The sequence below is a fragment of the Apteryx rowi genome, unplaced genomic scaffold (assembly GCF_003343035.1).
Source record: "Apteryx rowi isolate R43461 unplaced genomic scaffold, aptRow1 scaffold_89, whole genome shotgun sequence".
Classification (NCBI taxonomy): domain Eukaryota; kingdom Metazoa; phylum Chordata; class Aves; order Apterygiformes; family Apterygidae; genus Apteryx; species Apteryx rowi.
Window position 1 is genome coordinate 1,588,360 of NW_020451193.1, and position 20,897 is coordinate 1,609,256.

General features: G+C 37.3%; 1 protein-coding gene across 1 annotated transcript in view; it reads right to left on the minus strand.

Moving 5' to 3' along the window:
• Positions 1 to 16,239: 16,239 nt before the first annotated feature.
• Positions 16,240 to 20,897, minus strand: part of NCKAP1 (NCK associated protein 1) — a 58,015-nt gene continuing 53,357 nt past the window's right edge. Inside the window, exons 29-31 of the mRNA XM_026090981.1 lie at positions 20,422 to 20,531; positions 17,807 to 17,896; positions 16,240 to 17,226 (exon numbers count right to left, since the gene is read on the minus strand). Coding sequence (XP_025946766.1) covers positions 17,110 to 17,226; positions 17,807 to 17,896; positions 20,422 to 20,531 — 317 coding nt within the window. The 3' untranslated portion in view covers positions 16,240 to 17,109. The remainder of the gene's footprint in view (positions 17,227 to 17,806; positions 17,897 to 20,421; positions 20,532 to 20,897) is intronic.

The window sequence follows — 20,897 nt, forward strand, 5'->3', positions numbered from 1 at the left end:
GGGGCCGCTGGGCGGGGCCGCTGGGCGGGGCCGGGGCCGTTGGGCGGGGCAGAGCCGTGGCCGTTGGGCGGGTCCTGCCGCGTGTGGGCGCGGTGAGGTGCGGAGCGGGGCAGAGCTGTTTCTCGGTGCCCTGGAGACTAAACTGGYGACAAGGGGAGCAGCAAGACCCGGCACGAGACGGGAGACCCGTCTCGTCCCGTCTCGTCCCCGCCGCCGAAACGCGCTTTGTTTCGCCGCGGCGGCGGGGCTGCGCGGTCACGTCGTGGTAACGCGGTGCCGCTGAGGTAGCTCCTGGGKCGGAAGCGCGTTTTTCGCCACCAGCTTGTTTTAGAACAAAGAACTGCAGGCAGCGCTTAAATGATCGAGCCGTACAGAGAGCCGGCATTTTTGTGTGGTGGTTCAGTGTCATTCGGACGATTTAAATGAAACAAGAGTAAGCACTAACATCTCAATTATGCCAGAAAAAAAAATGCTATTTAGTGTTTAAAAAACGTTCCATCCTTCCTAAAAGGTGAACTTCGAACAGAAACAGCAGATAAAAATACTGATTTATGGAGATAAATGCATCGCTTTCTACCTTAGTCCCTGAGAAATATTCATGTATGATATGAGAAATACCTGTTTTTATGTTTGCTGCTGTACATGGTGTTATAGACTGAGATGCAAATGTATTTCTCATAAGTATTGTAATACATGTTGGACAGTTAGTTGCAATTTGGTTAGAGAGTGTATGTTAAAAATCACCTTGACATCTTGGATGAGTGATCATTTTTAAAGGAGAATCAATAATGAGGGACTTAAAAAAAAAAAAAAGCCAAATTAACATCAAGCAAACTCAACTGGACTGCTGCTCTTTAAGATTAAAATTCTTTAAGATTAAAAAAAAATCCATATATTGACGTGTAAATAGCACATAGAGCAGTGACATGACAAGGGGTATTCCAGCTGATCTGGGGAAAGAAAACAGCCCTGATATAAAGGCTTTTTTCATACTGACTTGAATTAATAGTTAGTAACCGAATAAATTTTTCCTAGCTATGGAGGTAACAAGCAACTGCTTGATCATGGCTTTGTTTTAGTTTTATTGTGGTATTACTGTGTTTATTATTTCAGTTTCTGCCATCAAATCAAACATGTATCATAAGCCAGTACATGGAAACTGGAACAAAAATTTGAATAGGTTATGAAAGCAAGCATGTTTACAGACTTTGAAATTCAGGATCCTAATGCCTGAAAGACTTTTTTACATTTTTAACTTGATTATTGCAGATGAAGTCTTGATCCCTTTAACTCAGTTGCAAAACTCCCATTGGTTCAAGTTAAGACACGTCAACCGTACAGTGACTACTAATAAATCCAATAGGAGCTGAGATGTACTGGGCACATTTCAGTGTATGCCTGAGCAATGAGGCTCAGCAATGAAGTTTATTAGCAATTGGTAATTGTCACAGTGACTGATTTTTCTGTTCATCTGGACCTAAACTTTTATAGGATCAATAGTGGAAGCAATTCTGTGTGAGTTGTTAACATCTCTGTGACTTGGACTTTCTGAAGATGCTCAGCGAATGTTAAAACAACAAAAATTGTGCTATGGATACCATGCAACAGCAAATGCTTGAGTTACTGTACAAAAAAATCATGAAGTTATGAAGTTACCTAACTTGGTTACTTACTTATAACTTGTGGAGTTACAAAAACCCAGTTTTCACTAACACCAATACACCACTCTTATTAATTTAAAATGGGGAAAAATCTGGTTCTACTAAATTCATTACAATTTGAAGTAACTATTTATGAGTATTCAGCCTTTCATTTCCCCCCCCTCAGCAGACAGGTGCTAACTGGAAGGGAAGAATTGTTCTCAGCACTTCCAGAACTAGCTTTCAACCTCACAAACTTGTAGAAATATGTGGAAAAGGGTGCACGTGAGTAGTCTCAGTTGCCTTCAGTCAGGCTGCTCACATCACTTTGTGTGCATAAATGCTTGCAAAATAAGTACAAGGATAAGCAAATGAAACTCATTCATTTACAGAGTGGATTAAAAAGAGATCTCTCTTGACTCTCCCTCTCAGCTCTTCAAATTTAGTTGTAGCAAAGTCTGAGGCTTGAATTTCCTCTTGTAATGTAAAATATGTTTTAAAAAGTATGCAGTTTAATCGAAAAACTTACCCACCTGGTTGAGAACTGGAATATGCTGCCTTTCTCTAGTGGACTTTGACTGACAGTGATGATTGTTTTGGGAGTGGCGCATCCTGGGATATTAGAGGAGAGCAAGATCAAGAGCAGAGTGATGTAAAGGAACCAGAACCATTTAAAAATGTGTTATAATCCACTGTTTGCTGAATGACCTCTAGTACATATTTGTATCCTCCAGCATGAAATTTGCTAATCTCTGTATTTTATCTTTCTATATCTTTCTGATCTCTGGGAATAATTTTTCAGGTCACCTCCAGTCTATTTTAGAATGGTTAGTTACATAGAACAACTTTAAAACGTTTCCTATGCTTTGCAAGAAAAGTACGTACACTTTTTTTTTCCAAAGAGGAATTTAATAGCATACTTTAAGAAACTTTTATTTTAGAAGACAAAACATGGAAATTTCAGTAATATTATTACTATTGATTATTTGTGTTCAAAAAGTATCTTAAAACTGAAAATAGGTTCCCCGTTGTGTTAGGGATAGTTGTGACCTCAAAGGTCTAGTCTAGACAAAGGGTGGGACAGAGGAAATAACGGCATCCTCACCTGTACCTGCAGAGACCGATACATGCAAAACAACTCAGGACCCATAACTGAGTGTCAATATTCCAGATAAATCACTCCCTGATATATTGTCCTCTTTTAAAAATTGGCTAAAAAATTTTCCAGTAAGAGCTGACTGGTGTTGAGCACTTTGCAAGCTTTGACCTTCTCTAAGTGGGAGTAGAGATTTTTTTTCTTTCTTTTCTTTAACACATCTGACCTCAATCTAAGCTCATCTAAACTGGATTAGGAAATCTGCTGTGAACTCAGAAATCAAACTTGAATTTCCTTTTGTCTTAGTCTGGTATCTCAATCAGCCTGTTCCTTCGTTAGTTATACTGCAGAGCTGAACCCTTATAAACACACAGTCGCACTCACTGTTATTTTAGAGCCTCATTCAGACTCAGTGAAACAGCTCCGTTGGCTTGAGGAGTAATGACTTTCCCTTTGTATCCCTGCAGGGTCAAATTCTTCTCTTGAATACTCAGACCCAGCTTTTTCTGACTCCAAATAGATTTTCCTTTTTCATTCAAACACATTTTACATCCCCCACAACATTTTGACTGTTTTGCTCCTGTAAGTTACAGTTTATGGGCAGATAATTTCTGGTAGGTAGGTAGGTCTGCCTAGGGCATATCTGTGTTGAATAGTTCCATATGTGCTACAAGTCTATCAATTAAACATAGACTTTTTTTTTTCCACATCTAGATTTACATGAGATAACTTGCACTTTTTTTTTCAAGCACAAACAATACTGCACTTGCTTTCTCAGTACAGCAAATGGTGACATCCACATAACCTCAAAAGTAGTAAATTATGTTCCCATGCGATCTGTTTTTAAATCTTGCAACTTCTACATGAACATGCTTGCTATTCATTTAGTTTGCAGGGGGTTGCCTCCCCTGTCCCGCTCGCAGCCCCCAGTGCTGTTTCGGGGGGAGCCCTGCGCTGTGAGCAGCACTCAGCGCTGACAGGCAGCGCTGGCATTGGCGCTCCAGCTCCCTCCCAGCAGGAATGGTCCCTCACAGGCTCTGGCGAGGCTGCTGAGCAACAGGGCTGTCAGCATTAACAGCCTGTCAGTATTTCCATTATAAATCAGGTTATATTTGGTTGTAAAAATTCACCTCAGGCTGAAACTTGGCAAACATAGTCTGGTCACTGACCTGAAACACATTCTCATTTTTACAGATTATCTATACCCAAACATCTGTTGATTTTTTTTCTTTTTTTTTTTTAACCGAAGCAACAGCTCCATTTGCATATATTCAGTCTTGCCAGCTTTTTAAAAACATATGGTAAAGATATGGTAAGAGGCTGGTAAAGGAAAAGAAGAGACAAGAGGAGGGACTGGTTTCATGCTATAGAAGTCATGGTTGCAGTGGTTTGTCCTGCACATGGAAAGATTACCCAGAGGAAAAAAAATGACTTGAGGAAAAAGGTCAAGTAAGAATCTACTTTCTGTCTTCACAGGCAGTTGCTGCAAAAGATAGAAACTGTGAATTGAGATGAAAGTATGTGTATGTTTGTAAAATGAATAAGGTAGAGTTCGTCTGTTAACTGAGCAAAACAGTTGCCGGGGCTGTTATATTTAGTACTCATCAGCAGCAGATCTCAAAATACTCTATAAGAGATCAAAAACACCATTCCCATTTTGCACAGGGAGAACTGCGATGAGAGAAGTGAAGTGGCTGGCTCATCATTGCCTGGGATGCCTGTGCTTCAACTGCTCAGCCTTGAGGTGTATATTTTCCAAATGATTACACAAATGATACATGCTCTTAGCATATGTTTTTAGCCAAAGTTCATGCACACAAAAAGGTTAGGCAGGGAAATAGCTTTTATTTTGCGTGCCACTACACCACTGTTGGGAATTTCACCTCCTTCTCTTGAAACATTCTTAAGATTTAGGAATAAAAAATTCTTTCTACAACTTGTATGTACAACATTAAACCTTTGGCAATGATGGGGACAATATTTGGATTCCTAATCTTGTATAATGGAGATCCATCTCAAAAGGAGGTTAGTCAAATTAACAGGGGCGACATTATTTAGCACTATATCAGCTTGGTATTGTCTATGACTAGCACAGATTTCTTTATAAAGCATGTTCAGTTGGCATTCTGTAATAAGCCCTAGCTGCCTATGAGTTTTGTGGTAGGATTTAAGGGGTTGATACATACCTATAAATTTAAAGAATAATAATACAGCACATGGTATCACATGAAGTCATTTCCTAGAATATACAAGCCCTTACTGGGTCTGAGGCCTAAGAAGAGGATTTGCCCTCAAAGTGGTTCATATGAAAATTGAAGAGAAGTTTTATTATTGTTATTACATTCTGTAAGAATCTCTGTAATCCACAATAGTGCAAAATATATCTTGTGGGGCAAACTGCCCTCAGTTACTCTTGTGTATCACCATAAAAATCAGTGGAATTGCCGTGACATGAGGATGGAATTCAGCTGGAGGTGGTTTGATAACACGCACAGCTGTGCAGATGGCTGCGTAACTTTATTTGGGCATGTAAATGTAACAGCGCTCCCAGAGTTGATGAGCACATGAAAAGGGGTTGGCGTCTTTGTTCTTCCTGTACCCTTCCCCAAATGGAAGCTGAGCAAAGAGCTGTTTCTAGACAGCTGGAATCAATTTATTCCTTTATTGTTTTTTTTTCCCCTTTAATAGTGTCTATTTTTTCCTCCTCTGCCTGTTTTTCTCTTGTAGGAGTCAGAGAAAGAGCAACTGGCTTAAGAAGCGAGAGGTAATTTTTTGAGAAGCTGTGGTGTCCAGCTTAGTTGTTAGAATTATACATTAGCAAAACTTGCTAATGGTTTAAAATATATATTTAAATATTTTAAGTTTAAGCAGTAAGAAATATATTACTGAATACAGCATATGATTAGAAATACTACATTATTAAAAGTGAAATTCAAAGCATTCTGTACAATAGCCCCATATATGTCCTGGCAACTTACTGCTATGATGTAGGAGTTGTTTATAGGCTACAAGAAGTAAAGGAGCCCACTTCAAATCATGTAGCACCTAATCTTGCTTGGGGCAGAGTTCAACAGACCAATGAATCTCTACTTACATTTTTTAAAAGGAATGATATTAAGTAGACAATACGCATGCATTTAACTCCATAGTCTATCATGACCTGCTGAGAAGTGAGTATGAATCTAAAACTAAGAAGGAAGAGGGTGAAACTCAGAACAGGAAAATTAGAGAGAAGATTAGAAAAAATGCAGAACAGCTGTGTTGTTTCTTCTGGTAATTACCCAAGATGAAGGCCCTTGTTGCATGGTACATTTATATTTTGGACACTATAAAAACTATTGTTACTGTATAGAATAGCTTGTATTAGGCTGTAAGTGCTAGATGCTTTTCCTTTAGGTTTCATCTTCTGCCAGACCCTCCAAACTGGCAACTTGTGATAGTGTTTAGAGAACATGCAAGACTTTTTTTCATAGGCTTGGTAGACTGCTGATCTTGTTACTGGTTCAGTAAAAAGATCAACAAGAGCTTGGGCAATGGGCTAATATTTATAAACCATTAGATGTTTTCTGGTATACTCCCACCCATTCTAACTAAAAGAAGTGCAAGCACGGCAATGTTCATAGCAGTTCAGACTGTTCCTAAGAAGAAAACTAACCAAGAAAAAAATACGTATTCAGAAGAGGTTTTCACTTTCCTGAGCCTTTTTATAGTGATCTGGGTATTGCTTACAATTTAATTTACTTATATATACCCCCCCAAAAAACCTAAAGTACGTCTTACATAGCTGTTACTAAAACCATAAAATCATTGACTTACAGAGTCATAAAAAAGGGATTTATTGTACTTTTCCTGTTCCAGCCGGGGTCTTATTACAGCTCCCTCAGGTAGACAAAACACAGGGGACTGTTAACTTATTTTCATAATATTTCAAGCTTCTACATAGATGACTTAGAAGTAGAAAGGAAGAAGAAAAGGTTCTTTTAATGCAGTTTCTTTCAGACTGGTAATTTTTCATGCTGTTTTTATTAGACAGCTCATTATCAACTATCCTGTGCCCTCAGGGTCTGTATGCATCTTAGGATCAAACTTTTCATGTTGATATTTGCTCACATTACCTTTCTTCTTGGAATGTCAGCAAAAAAACTTTTTTCCTAGTACTTTACATCCTATGTTACTGGTAAAGTTAATAGTATGGGTAGGAAAATGTGCCACTTTATCTTTAAATGCTAAGGACCATAACTGACATGCATTTCAACGACATGATGATGCCAATAGCAATTCTGTTCAACACTGCCTATTGTAGGCATTTGGTCTACAGACATACACATATATACATACCTCAGAACCTGCATTTTGCAGGGTGAATTTGTTGGCTGCTTGGAACTTTCCCAGACTGCGAGGCCACATAAGGGCTTACAGCATCCTGATAGTCAGGTTTTCTACCTGGAATGCTTATTTTCCATCTGGATATTGGAATGTGTATTAGTTTTCCTGCTTAAATCCATGGCCAGATTTATTGCAAGGAGTATATGCTTTTCAAAGCATTCAGTCACGATGAAGAGACTCACAGCAGAAGACAAAAAGCTGAACCTCATGAAACATCTTTGTCATCCTCCTTTGACAATCATCCCATCTCATCTTAAATGCAATAGTCTTTCAGTGGATAGCTTCCAGCAGAGAAAGAAATGCTGCAGTTTATAGTTTAGCTGGAGTAATTACATCCACAACTTTCCTCATGCCCAGGCTTAACACGTGTTAAGTCCACATTTGAATATTGAGRGACTTCCATCTTTTCACTTGGGAGAACATGTCATAAATTCAAAGGCAATAAATGCTTTCCATTGATAATCTATAACTACTCAGATCTGTGACTATGACATAGAATTCAAAATTTATCCGTGAGCTTTTTATGGTTCTAAATCTTTAAAAATAAAATAATCTAATTGCTATTACTACTTGTATTTCAAACTGAAATATCTCCATTTTAAGTTCATGCCGCTATTTCTCATCAGGTCTGTGTTAATTTGGCAATTCTTCAGTGCAAAGATGAAGAATGACCATCCATACTCACTCACTGTATTTATCAAAATGTAATTAGCGTCCTGAACATGATTCTTACTCTGACAGCTGTGAATGACTTGCGTACACCCTGAGGGCTCTGCTGGAATGTGATTCATGTTTACAGCTGAAACGCTCTAGCTCCTGCTTCCCTCCTGGAAGAGAAACTCAGGATTTTCCCTCCGCAGGGAAAGGAAGTGCTGCCTGCTGCCATACAGGGCTGGAGGGGCCTGAGCACTGCAAAGGGCAGAGGCTGCTGTGGGCGCCCTGCCCTCGCTCGCAGCCCCACGGCCCTAGCTGCCCCCGCAGCCTTTCCTGGTGCCGCCAGGGCAATGTTTGCCCCTTGTTGCTGCCATTCCCAGGTTGTCATTCTCATGGCCCCATGCCTGCAAAGCCTGGCACTGCTGGGGTGGTAGTTTCCCAAGAAAAGCGATTGCTGTCAGCATGGGAATCGTCTATTCTTCCCCCACCCCGTTTCCATCCTCTGGTTGTAGCTTATGTTGGGGGACCCAGTAACATGCATGCACTGGGCTTAGCAACCGACCAGTGTGCAGCACCAGCCCCTGAGCAAAGTGTGCGCCTGTCAATGCCGATAGCGTCACGAACCGGAACAAACAATAGGGAGTTTGAGCAGGTCTTGCCGAAAGCTATATAGCTTCTAAGGAAAACTCATGGCGGGGTGGACTGCAGAGTACGCCCAGGGAGGATGCTCGTCTGCTTCTCTTCCCAGCTGGCTCCTGGGGAGAATTTACCATTTCCGCTCTCTCCCCTACTTTAATTTCCCCCCTGAAGTAATTTTCATCAGTAGAGTGGCATTAACATCATCACTAGTATGCCATCAGTTATGAACCCTGATAATAAATCTTCATGCAAGTGAACCCGTTTCAGCTTCCTTTACACTACCCCCCAGTCAGCACCATGGTATGAAACAAGTTTTAACTGTGTTGTCATCAGTGTAATTAAGAATAAAAAGAAAAAATCTGCTTTCATGCCATGATAAGAAGTCCAGGCTGATTAGAAGCCAGTCACTAGATCTGCAGCAATTCAAAAGGGTCAGATGGAAGAGAGATGACACTTCAGGGAACTGAAATATAATCCCRTTTCTTAGTACTCAGTGTTTATTGTTGTGGCCCATCCATGATTACTGAGAAAGTGCTTCCTCAGGACAAAATCTAGTTGGCTGGGAGTTCACAAGTAAACCTACAGGCATTGGAGATGAGCTCTGGATGGCACAAGAAAAGCTATGATTATCGCCTTTTCTTACTGTTCAGGTTTAAAGCTTGTAGAGACTTGCGCACTTGCATGACCTTAAGGGCATCTGCTCTGCGAAATGAAGAGCCTGTCTGCTACAGACTGAGGTGCTGAGTACAAATTATTATACTCTGTTCAGAAATTGTAGTTTCAGATATTCTGATCAGCTCAGAAGAAGGCCTTGTCAGCTTCCATGTTTAAATGTGGCTAGACATGACAGAGGACTTTAGGTCCTTGCTTTTCTTGGCACTACATAGCATTATATCAGACTTTTTGTCAGGGCTCCAAATGCTATACTCATCACTCAGCTTTCCCAAAAGTATTTCTGAAAAGCTTTCCCAAGGTAGCAACATTCAGGGAAATAACTCTCTGCACTTGCTTACCCTCACAGATCCTACCTCAAGGACTGTTAATAAGCTTACATCTTTTGTTCTATCCCTTCAAAAATGCACATTTAATTTTAGAAAAGGTATGAGTCATCCGTTTCAGTGACTGGATTAGGAAAAAGATATATTGTTAATATGATAGTTACTGCAATACATCCAAGAGTAGATAGGAAAATCTTTAGCTCCAGTGTGGCCAACTGGCCCATGTAAATATTAACTGCTAGATTCACCTGGACTATGTAATACACAAGGTAATTACAACTTGTCAGTCAAACTGTTGAAAGTCAGAGAGTGCCAGAATTAAGCTTTTCATCTTCCTTCCACATATTTATTCTTATCAAATTTCTGACTGAATATCTTTTCTCGTACAGGACCCTTTATCATCCAGCAAGCAAAACTGATGATCTTCAGCATATACTGGCTAGCACACACAATCAAGGAGGCTGTTACAAATCTTGTAACAACCTTTCCCCATCTGCAAAAACTAACATTTTAAACAGTATATTGACTCAGAGCAGACAAGTTTTATCTTGATACAGCAATCATTTTTTCTTCACATTTTCTTACTCTTACCTTAACATGCAGGTATACATTTTTTTCTTTTAAAATTTGTTTTTAATTACTGCTCAAGCATTTATTAACATAAGATAGCCTCCATAATAGTATTATATACAGATGTTCAGTTTAAATACACATTTTGTTCATCATTCTAGTGCAAATTGCTATATGCTATTATAATGAACATGATAACGAACAGTTAACCTGGGCTCATGAGAGTTTGCTATAGCAAGATTAGAACATATATAAAAATATATCTTTCCCTCCCACTGTGGGTCATTCTAGAGACACAACAGAATCCACTTAACCCTCTCTGAGCTATAATGACCTCCAGATGGAGCATTTAAGGCAAAAACTGCAAAGCCGTATAATACCATATACATTATGCTGCCTTTCCATTCTGGCCTCTGTAGAAATAATTTCATATTCCTAAGCTTAAATGCCGTAACCACTCAGAATTTAATTTTGTTAAACTATAAATTTACTATTTAAGATTTATAGCCTTCCAGTTGCAGTGCCAAAGTCTGCCTTTGCTTCTGCTTGTACAGATTTATTAGCAGTACACAGCAGTATTAAGTACCAAAATCACACCCATGCCTAAAAATAAGACGTGCAAAAATGGTTGAGTTTTACAGTAATAGCCTAATGTTGCCAGGTGCTGAAACTCAGACTTAACCACTGACTTTTATAGGAGCTGACTATGTTCGGCATCTGATAGGATCAAGTATTATGAATAAATAGAAGCCAAAATAGCTCATGTATACTTTGCTGATATTTTTGGCAGTTACTGCTGGGATCGTAAAGGGGTTTGTACTGGAACCTCAACAAGTTTAGGAAAAGAAATGTTGCCTTTCCTTAAAGCTTTTACTAATACACCTGCAAGATGTTTTTACAAACAGCAAATGATCTGGAAAACAGAAAACTATGAAATCTAATCCTGTAAAAATATCTATATTTTAAAAAAGTCAACCACACTCACAGAAGTTTTTAACTCTTTCAAGCTAAGATTTTCAGTTTCCTTATGTATATGTTATGCTCCAAGTCTTGATTGCATGTTTCTTTCCCTGTCAGACCCCTTGTAATGGTAAATGTGCAATACAGATAATGCTTTCCAGATGAGTAGCTGTTTGATGTTTATTTTTAGCTTCACAACTCAACTCATTGTCCCTTTTCTGATTTACTGAAAATCTTTAAAATCACATAGAATTAGTGAGTCTGCAGCCACTTCTATCACTTAGCAAGGGTGTTCACATTTTCTCCCCTTTATTTTTGTTTCTATTAGAGAAAGTGAATGAAGGTAGAAAACAGATGTTAAAAGATTCATAAAAATTAAGTAACAGCTGATGGTCTATAGGCTAGGGCTGAACATAAATACCACAACATAATTTAAATGAAGCTATTACATAATAATATAATCTACAACCTAGCTGTCATATGGAGCTTATAGTAAGTGCCTAGTCTCCTTAAAAAAATCTTGTTATTCCCACAGAGCCCTTTCCTTGCTTGCCAGCTCTTTCAGTCCTTTGCAGCAGTACACAATGTTCAGCATGTCCAGTGATTTACAATCACTTCAAACTATCCATTAGCGATTCTAAAGCTTTTTATTAAAAGTGTCATTTGGGGGATATTTTTGGAACCTTCTGACTTTTAAATCATAGTTTGTAATCCCACAAACACTTCAGCAGTGGCAGAATAAAAATCACACCCAGGAAATTATTAAAATGCTAATCTTCCAATTCCCTCATGACATTAAGAATATTTTTGAACTACAATGCAAAAACATGTGAAACAATGGGATGACAGTGTTGATAACCAAAATGCTTAAAACCTGCTTTACTTGCCCACCAAGTAAATTTCCTTAGTAAAGCTAATATCAAGGGAAAGAATTAGTGGCATTTTTCCAGAAAATATTTATAGTTTTTTAAAGGTAGACCATTTTGCTGTCTTCCCTAGTAATTCTTTTACAAGATCCATAAAACTAACCTCCCAACAAGCTTTTTTCAGCTTACCTTTCTTCCTTGTTTATAGACTACATACATTTGCTTTTTCGCTCTCCTTGAAGCCACAGGGTTGTTTTCTAAAATTAGAAACAAAAWTTTTTTTTTTCCCCTTCCTATTTTAGCAGTAGAGCTCACATGCATACATACAAATATTTGCCAGTTTAAATGGATGGAAATAAACTTCCTTAAGGTTTTGTGACTAACAAATGCTTGTTTATTTTACCTACCCACAGAAGACAAATATACAGTCACCCAGTCCTCTATTCTCATGTCTGTCAGTCATCATGCTGGAGTCATTAGAATAAAAATTCAGAAAAATATATTTCCCAGTACCACGGGATTTTTTTTATCGGTAGTTTTCCTTAGGGAGACGACAACTGTGGTTTTGTCTGCTTTGCATCTCAGCTGCAGTGTTGGAAACTACCAGTACTCCTCACTGCCCCCTGTTCGTGATCCAAATAGTGTATATGGTAGTTTTAAAATGCTGCTAGGCAGTTATCACTGATTTTAATTTCATTTCTCCACCCTTCACACTAAGACCATTGAGCACTTAACAGCACATAGGCCTAAGACTTGAGGTCCAGACAGCTTGAGTATACAACATTACGCTAGAAGTCATGTTGCTAGAAGTCATGTTCGCAGTCACAGTTCTGTTAGCTTTAAAGCAGGTGTCAGCTGCTTTTCAGCCTTTTGAAGGACTTTGTTTACACGAACATAATAAACTGTTGAGATAAGTCCTTTCACTTACTTGATATCATTGTAACAAATGAGTATCACTATTGCTAAACATCATTCGCGGTCTTTTCCATTTTAAAGACATAAATGGAACTAATCCCAAGTAGTATAGACCCCATCTATATTGTTTCACTAGAACAGAAATAGATACATTCCTATCCAGTTTTGCTGACTTGGACTTGACAAACATTCAGACTAAGATGTCTCAAAACTGTACACTTGCAAGCAGTCCTAATTTACAAATGATCCTAAACCTGAACAAATCTGCTACTTCACTTACGAAGTGGAAAGCAGATGACATCTCAGTTGAGATTTTAAATGCTACTGTGGAGTCAGTGAGATACAATCTAACTTTAATCTATCAAAAGTGCCAGAATAAGGACTTAGTTATGAAACTGATTCAGTCATTGAGTAATGTGCCTTTCTCTGCGCACTCTGTGATCAGTTTTCAACTCACTCCCCTATTACCTTCTTTTTCTTTCATTCCTTTTGTAGCTATTGTGTTCTTGCTGTTTTTAAAGAGATTATCAATTAATTTATATTTTAAAATAATACTGCTCTTCCCAAATGTGAATCTGCTCTCTGCATGGGCTGCCCATGGATTTATCTCAAATTTAGTCAAACTCAAAGGCCATACAATGACTGCATTAGAGGCAAGAACAGGGAGGCAGGAACAGAAAAGTGCAGATAATCTGAGATAATATCTTTCCATCTTCTTCTGGTCACAACTTTGAAGTGGCTACTGGCAAGATATGAAATTATACTGTTAATGGACTATGAACTGGATTTACCGATATCAGGATTTCAAACACATAACTAGCAGCTTTGCAACTCTCTCCTGTACTCTCACACAGATGTCAGTATTATTTTTTTGTTTGATCACCTTTGTTTATTATTTGGAAAAGATTACATAGAGATTATAATCATGAACAAGGTGATAGTCTGAAAGTCTAGAAACTACTCAAATCCCCTTGCTTTACACTAAGCTCAACATATGCTTTTGATTCAGAATTCAATACAAGCATTTTGAATTAATGAATTGTGTAAGACACCGTGACACTATATCCAGTGAACGGGTCGTTTTGACCTAGTAGTACAGGAAAGAGCATGACTCATTAAGAGCAAATTAGATATAGTTCTGGACATAGGTCAGTGGGGCCATTTTGATTTTATGCGTACAGACATTTACAGCCTTACTAACACGACAAATAGCAAAAGCATACATAGAGTGGTCATCTTAGAGTAAAAACATTTGTCATTTTAATGGAAGACAACTTCATTGTAAAAAATGCTTCGAAGTTTATATTTAAAAAGATAGGCATAAGTCTGGGTATTTTTGAAAGCTGGTTATTTGACAACCCTGAAAAGCATGGTTCTCATCCATGAAACAAATCAAATGTGGGTAGCTGTCATTTAAATTCCTTGCTTTGCCCAGTGAACCATGTTCATGCCCTTCTAAAGCAAACTGGATTTTGCCCACAACCTGTCAGGCAACATTTTGCTTTCAATCCCAAAGCTTTYAAACAGAAGGCGTAGTTTTCTTGGTATACAGGCTATCTTTCGCTAGACTAATACATGGCTACTGTACTGCACTACACTGTACTGTAGTGCAGAAACAATCAATGCTTATTCTGCAATTATTTTCCCTTGTCTTCCCCACCATATTCACAGAAAGATGTTTTACTTGCACCTTCTTGGTGAAGGTGTCGTTATTTTTGATAGTAGTCTTTTGCCCTGACGAWCGCCTCCCCCCCCAAACCAAATGAAATAGTTTTCTGGGCAGCAAGAGGACGTTCTTCTCATACGCTCTTTCCATGAGGCAGAACCCCTCCCCCTACCACTAATTTGACATTTGATTCAAACTATGGAACCAGCTCAGCTGTCTGTACTTTATGTTCCAGAACTTACAAGCACTTGCAGAAATGCACAAGGCAGCAGCCAAGATGACTCAATAAACAGCATCAACAGTTGAGCTTACTAAGTTGAGGACATATTTCAGGCTCCAGAGGAGGAGGCATTCCTTCTGTACCGTTCTCCCCCAAATTCTAGGTTCAGTCAGTTTATCAAAATTTGTGTAGCGCATGGACACAGGTTGCCTCCAGGGCTGCACTTGATGTGCTCTGGCCTCAACAAGCAGGCTGAAGCCCTAAATAGCTTTGTGGTAGCTCAGCCGAAACCAGAAATAATTGTCACTTAGCGAGAACTGCCCCCCCCAAAAAAAAAGAAAAAAAAAAGCCCAATACATGGGTTAATTCAAATCATTCTTTCCAGACTGTCCCATTTTTCAGTTCAGTTCTGAACTTGCTCTGAGTTTTTGCAGGAAGGTTAGAGTTTAAAAGAAATCTCAAGCATGTGTGTACCACACAGTGTAACACACTCACACAGCATCTCCTATAGAAACTGAGTCTAAAAGATTCACGACTGCATCAAAACTGTGTCAGAAGTAGCTTCTTGAAGATACTGCATTCATTATCTGTCAGAAATTACCAATTTTCTAGACTTAGATCATTAACACCTCAGACAGTGGAGAGTTTGACAGGGATCAGAGATAAATGACTAAATGCAATCCCTTTGAACAAAACAAACAAACAAAACATTAAAGACACAAAATAGGTTATTTCTTAAGCCACACAACTTCAGATATTCAAGACTTACTCTTGAAAACAGGCATTATTTTTTTCCCCACAAATAGCTACATTACAATTAAGATTAATTTGAAAGTAGTTTATAAATAAAAAAAGAATAAAACTTGTAAGTCTCACATTTAACCTAACTTCTTTGTGAACAAACATATTTGTTATGGTACTAAACTATCAATTTAAAACCAGTTCCATGGTTATAACATAAAATGCATAATTAGGAAAAATATAGATGAACTGTCTTCCTTAGGAAAATTTTATTCCAGTACTTATTTTTCTTTGGACAGAGGAAGCTATTGTAGCTGAACACACAACAGCTCTTTCATAATAGAAAAAGTTACCAGCATGCACATAAGTTGCATCAAGAACAGGGGCTCTATACAATGTCCAGAGTCTGTGCCATTGAGAACCGCATTGCCTTTATATGCTGTGGATCAAAGAGCACAACCATCTGGTCAGCTTTCAGACTAAATGAGCCAATGCTATCCTGCATGCCAATTTGCATGACTGATTAAAAAAAAAAAAAAGCCTATTATATATCTGTCTCAGTAATGTCTGATGTTATGGTTTTAGCAACATTCTCTTGGTTTATAATTATTTCAAGTTTCATGCTTTAACAATACATTTATTTTTATGGGTGCAATAGGCATCACTGTTATATAATGCTTCTCTTGCTTTATTATTTAAAATTAAGATTTAAAGGATAATAGCACTAAACTGACTTTTTACACTGGTTTTAATTCCTTCTTCCAGTTTTTACAGGATTCACTACCACAGAAGGCAGTAGATGAAGGATTATAAAAAGTCTTCATATAAAAGGTCTAAGAATTGATATTTAACCAACTCTAAGATGTAAATTAATGCACAACAGCAAAATTTAAGCTTAAAATACCAGGATAACATTTATATTAAAAATAATTCACCAACAGATAATACAGTCTAGTGTTTATTGTATGTTATGGAAGGTACACTTGAATTTCAAAAATTTAAAACATATAAAAAGTGGTTAAGGGCTAACATTTTATCAACATGTGATAAATGTGTAAGAATGTTTATTATACAGCAGGGTACAATGGTAGTGTTAATGCCAACAGGGCACCACAGAGTTAGTTTAAAAAAAATTTCCACTATGCTTTATACAAACAACACCACTTGCTGTTGTTTAAGAACATTGGGAGAGGATTGCTGTCTGAGGGATAAGCAGTCCTATAACATTTTTAATGTTAGATAGTGTCATAGTATATAGTTTGGTGAATATTTCAAATAAAAGTACAAATGCTGTAATTACTTCACAGAAATGCACATCCAATATCTGTTTTCAATAAGAACAATAGGTACAAGATTATAACTCTCCCTATATGAAATAATTTACACACAGATGAAACCTACACTATCTAAAATAATCACTAAATACATTTTTCTTCTCAGAAATAAACAAGCAATTATTGTTTTGCATGATCAATATCAAAAAACATATAGCAGAAGTAGTATTTTTTTTTAAACATAACTGATGCCAAAAAAAAAGGAAAAAAAAATCTTCATGAATGTGCAACCTAAAAATCAACCAAGCTTATATTGTAGTACAACCATATGAAGAAACCACTGATCAGAAATACAACTTTATGGAAAAAGTTTATAATCCACAAAACTGTTCATCAGGCCATAAAGTAAAATAGCTCCACAGTTTACAGATAAAATTGAGGCCACATAGATGCGTGCTACGTCTTATCTCCAGTAAGTAGATACTTAGGCAGAGGATGTGACACTTTGCTTGTAGACCGCATGGTATGCATTTCTCAGCAAGACATAAGGGAAACAAGACTCCAAGAGATCCATTGTCAGGAATGGAGACTCCTGCACAATCTGAAAAACACCAGAAACAGTTTTGCAAAACATCTTCTGGTTGCTCCTAATAATCTATTCCTTATAGATACTTCTGTTCACCACCACAAGAGCACTGATGGTTTTTATAGCAAAAAGAAATAATACGAAGTTTAAATGCTGGGGAGAAACATGTTGCTATAAATACATTGCTTCTCACTGCTAGTCATATTTCCAAGAGATGCATAAAATTAAATGGAAAACCTCTGAGCAAAGAAGCTTTTCCTTCCCCCCACACGCTGAACAGCGCTTCTTTAATGTGAAATTTTATATTAATAATGTACATACTAAATCAGCAATGAAAGTGATCTGAACATTGTAATACCATGTTCTAGGCAACCAAGGACAATGGTAAAAATGGGTGTTTGTGCATGCTGGGGGAGGGGAGGGGTGCCAAAATGTAATCCCTGACATTTGAATGTCAGTAAGAATGACATCAGGAACAATTTCCCTTGGTTGATGAGCTACACCAAAGATGACTCCAGAAAAACCTTTGTTGAACAATGTGATGTGAAGCCTATCCCTAAAGCTACTAATACAAATAAAACAGACAAAAGCTTACCATGTCTAGTAGTAAGTAAACAGATTCTCTGTTCCGTGTAGTAGTTTTGTCAGTCTCCTGGCCAATCTTCAGCAGACTAGACGATGCAAGCTATATAAAATGAGTATTTCAAAGCAGTAAATAAAACAATACATTGATCAGCTTCTGCGTGTGTGTGTGTGTGTGTGTGTGTGAGACCATTCTGAAAATCCTGAGCACACTAACCATCACTGGGTTTTACTCTCAGCAAGTCATTTCTGTGTATTTGAAGTAGTGTTTAATAAGTGATGTGCTGTATTTTACTACAAAAAGCCATTCATTTATCTCACAGAACTTCTACTGAAGTTAATGACAGAACTCCCACGGGATCAAGACCTCACTTTCTCTGTCTTTCCCAAYATGCACAAAAAAGTATTGCATGTTTGTAAGATTAAAAAATGATTGAAGTTTTTATTGCTTGAAGTTATACATATTTTTCCAATAGAAGGAAAACAGCTAGGTTTTACTTCCAGAACTATATATTTATTTGAGGAAATGTCACTCTAATAAGCAATGAATAATGATATACTAGAGCATGAGCAATCCAAATTTACTAGTTTTAAAAGACTATACAGTCTAGAAACTTATACAGGTACTTAGCTCTTTACAAGATCAGGATGATAAAATGCTTTATTTGCAGATAAGCTGATAACCCCCTTTTTTCATGACTTACAGATATCTGAAAGAAAAAAAATTCCCTTCGACTTTCAGATGTACAATCATTAGTTATGTGCTTACACCAAGCACTGGCGATGTGCCTAAGCCATATATGCTTATTAGGCATAGAGTTGAACTTAAAATATTAGTTCTACATCAATATTTCCTCTTTTTAAGATTAGAAATTAATCCATGAAAGAATTTGTTAGAGAAAAGGCACACTACAAAAGAATCTTAGCGCATACTCATCAGCATGAAATAACCTAAGATTATTTTCCTGTATTTAATTAACTTCTGACAGAAAGTAGATCATCTCCAAGCAATACATCATCTTCCCGAGAGTAACGTTCTTTTCTGAGTAACAATAATTGATATGTAAAAAGTACTACAAAAACAAAATTAACAAAATATCTGAACCACCAAGTCATGGTCTGTGCCGTAAAAGCAGTGGTAGGAAACTAGTTCATCAGCACTGAAGAAATACAAGCCTCATACCAAAAATGTTCTAAATCACATGAAACTATACTGGTTTCCTTCACTTGTCAAATGTATGCAACTTGACACAGCCATTTTTCTTTTATGGTCAGCAGTTGCATTAGACAAGGTCAATGGCTAAAGGTTTTTCTCTTTTACAAAATGCAATGAAGTTCCAAAGGTGAAAGATCTTTTTAAGAAAAAAGAAAGTTRCTTCTGTGAATTTCTAATTACAGAAAGTTACGGTTACCCCCATAACTGTTTAAAGCACCTAGGAAAAAAAAAGGGGGGGGGGTCTTGTTCACATTTATAGGACAAACATCAAAATTCAAGAATCACTCAAAATAAATAGTCATTTTTAAAATTAAAGTGAAGCTGCCATTTTAGCCTTTCGTTTCAAGTATTGCATAATTAGGAGCCACTTTAAAAGTTCAATTAACTGCCTAAGAAGCACACCAAAATATATTTAAAACTCCTCACCACCACCTAAGAGCTTTTGACTTTTTTCTAGGCATCACTGGATTTCAGAAGCTATAATTTTCAACGTACTCTAGAACATAAAAATTCCTCTACCCAAATATTCTCAGAGCATACAGCAATCAGACAGCTATTGTTTAAGGAGGGCATCCATGTCAAAAGGTACAACACAGAAGCCATGTCTTACCTTTGTGAAAATTAGAGGTACACTCTATGAAAAAGTGATATAAACTAAAATGTTCAACATATCATAGGAAAGGTTTGCCAGACAGAATCCTGACTTTATACACATTGCTTTTTCCAGTCTTGGAGAGCACAACATAAGAGATAAGTGCTAAAATACTAATACACAAAGTATTATACTGAAAAAATTTATGACACTAGTATTAATTGGTTTGCTACTGTTACTTTCCAACATCACATACAACTGACTACTGCTAAAGCACTATTACTAGATTTAATCTATATGTATATTTGCATTAACAATGCTTTTGTATCTTCTGCACCAAAAATCAGATTAAAAAAAGAAAACAATGAATTTGAACATACTTCCTGAAGTCAATAGATACTTTTCTTCTTAAGATACAAATTTTGATCTATTGCTAGCCTTCAAAAAGTAACTTAACCCCATCTGATTTTCTCCTAATCAGAATCAACCCTGTATTATATAATCATCTTAATTTGGCTGCAATCTGTAACTACAGCAGAATAAGTAACATGAAACTATGAAGCAATATTACAATTGGAATAAACTGAAGTTAATCAATATTTATCCATACCAATCTAAATCTTTACAGTATGACCTTGTGACATACTATCATGGCTGATTGCTGCAGTAAAGATGACACTAGCAAATCAGAAAAACATTGACATGTTAACGGCAGCACTGTATAACCTAGCACTATGCATCAGATAGATTAAGGGGCATTAGGGCATGTGAGTTCCCCTCTTTTTAGAGAAGTTAGCTGTAGAAATTAAATTATACATACAGCCAAAAATTCTTTAAGACGGTCTTCAATGCTTCCCTTGTGGATGGTAAACAAAGCTGCAGCAATCTGGTTGATAGCTTTTGCCAAGCAATGTATGTTGTTGCAATGCCCTAAATAAAAACATACAAAAATTACCTCAGCATCACGTTTGAAAATTAAAGTGTTCTTTGAAAAATGTTACCACAAAACAGATTTGTCACAATGAAAGATCAACATTTAATGCTTTACACAACAGCAGAAAAGTACTCTTGCAGACTGCACTTGATATCATGAATGTTATCAGAAGTACAGAGCAAAGCTATAATGATCATAATAGCCTGGCAAAGACCCTTGTGACTTTAGATAAGGAAAAGCATACACTGTAAGTTTATCTCATTTCTACAGAGCTTGAGAGTATTACCGCTTGATTAGGCTAAATGGACATGTGCAAACAGGATTTTCTTAAGCTAATTAGCCGTTTTTCTCCCCTTCTCTGT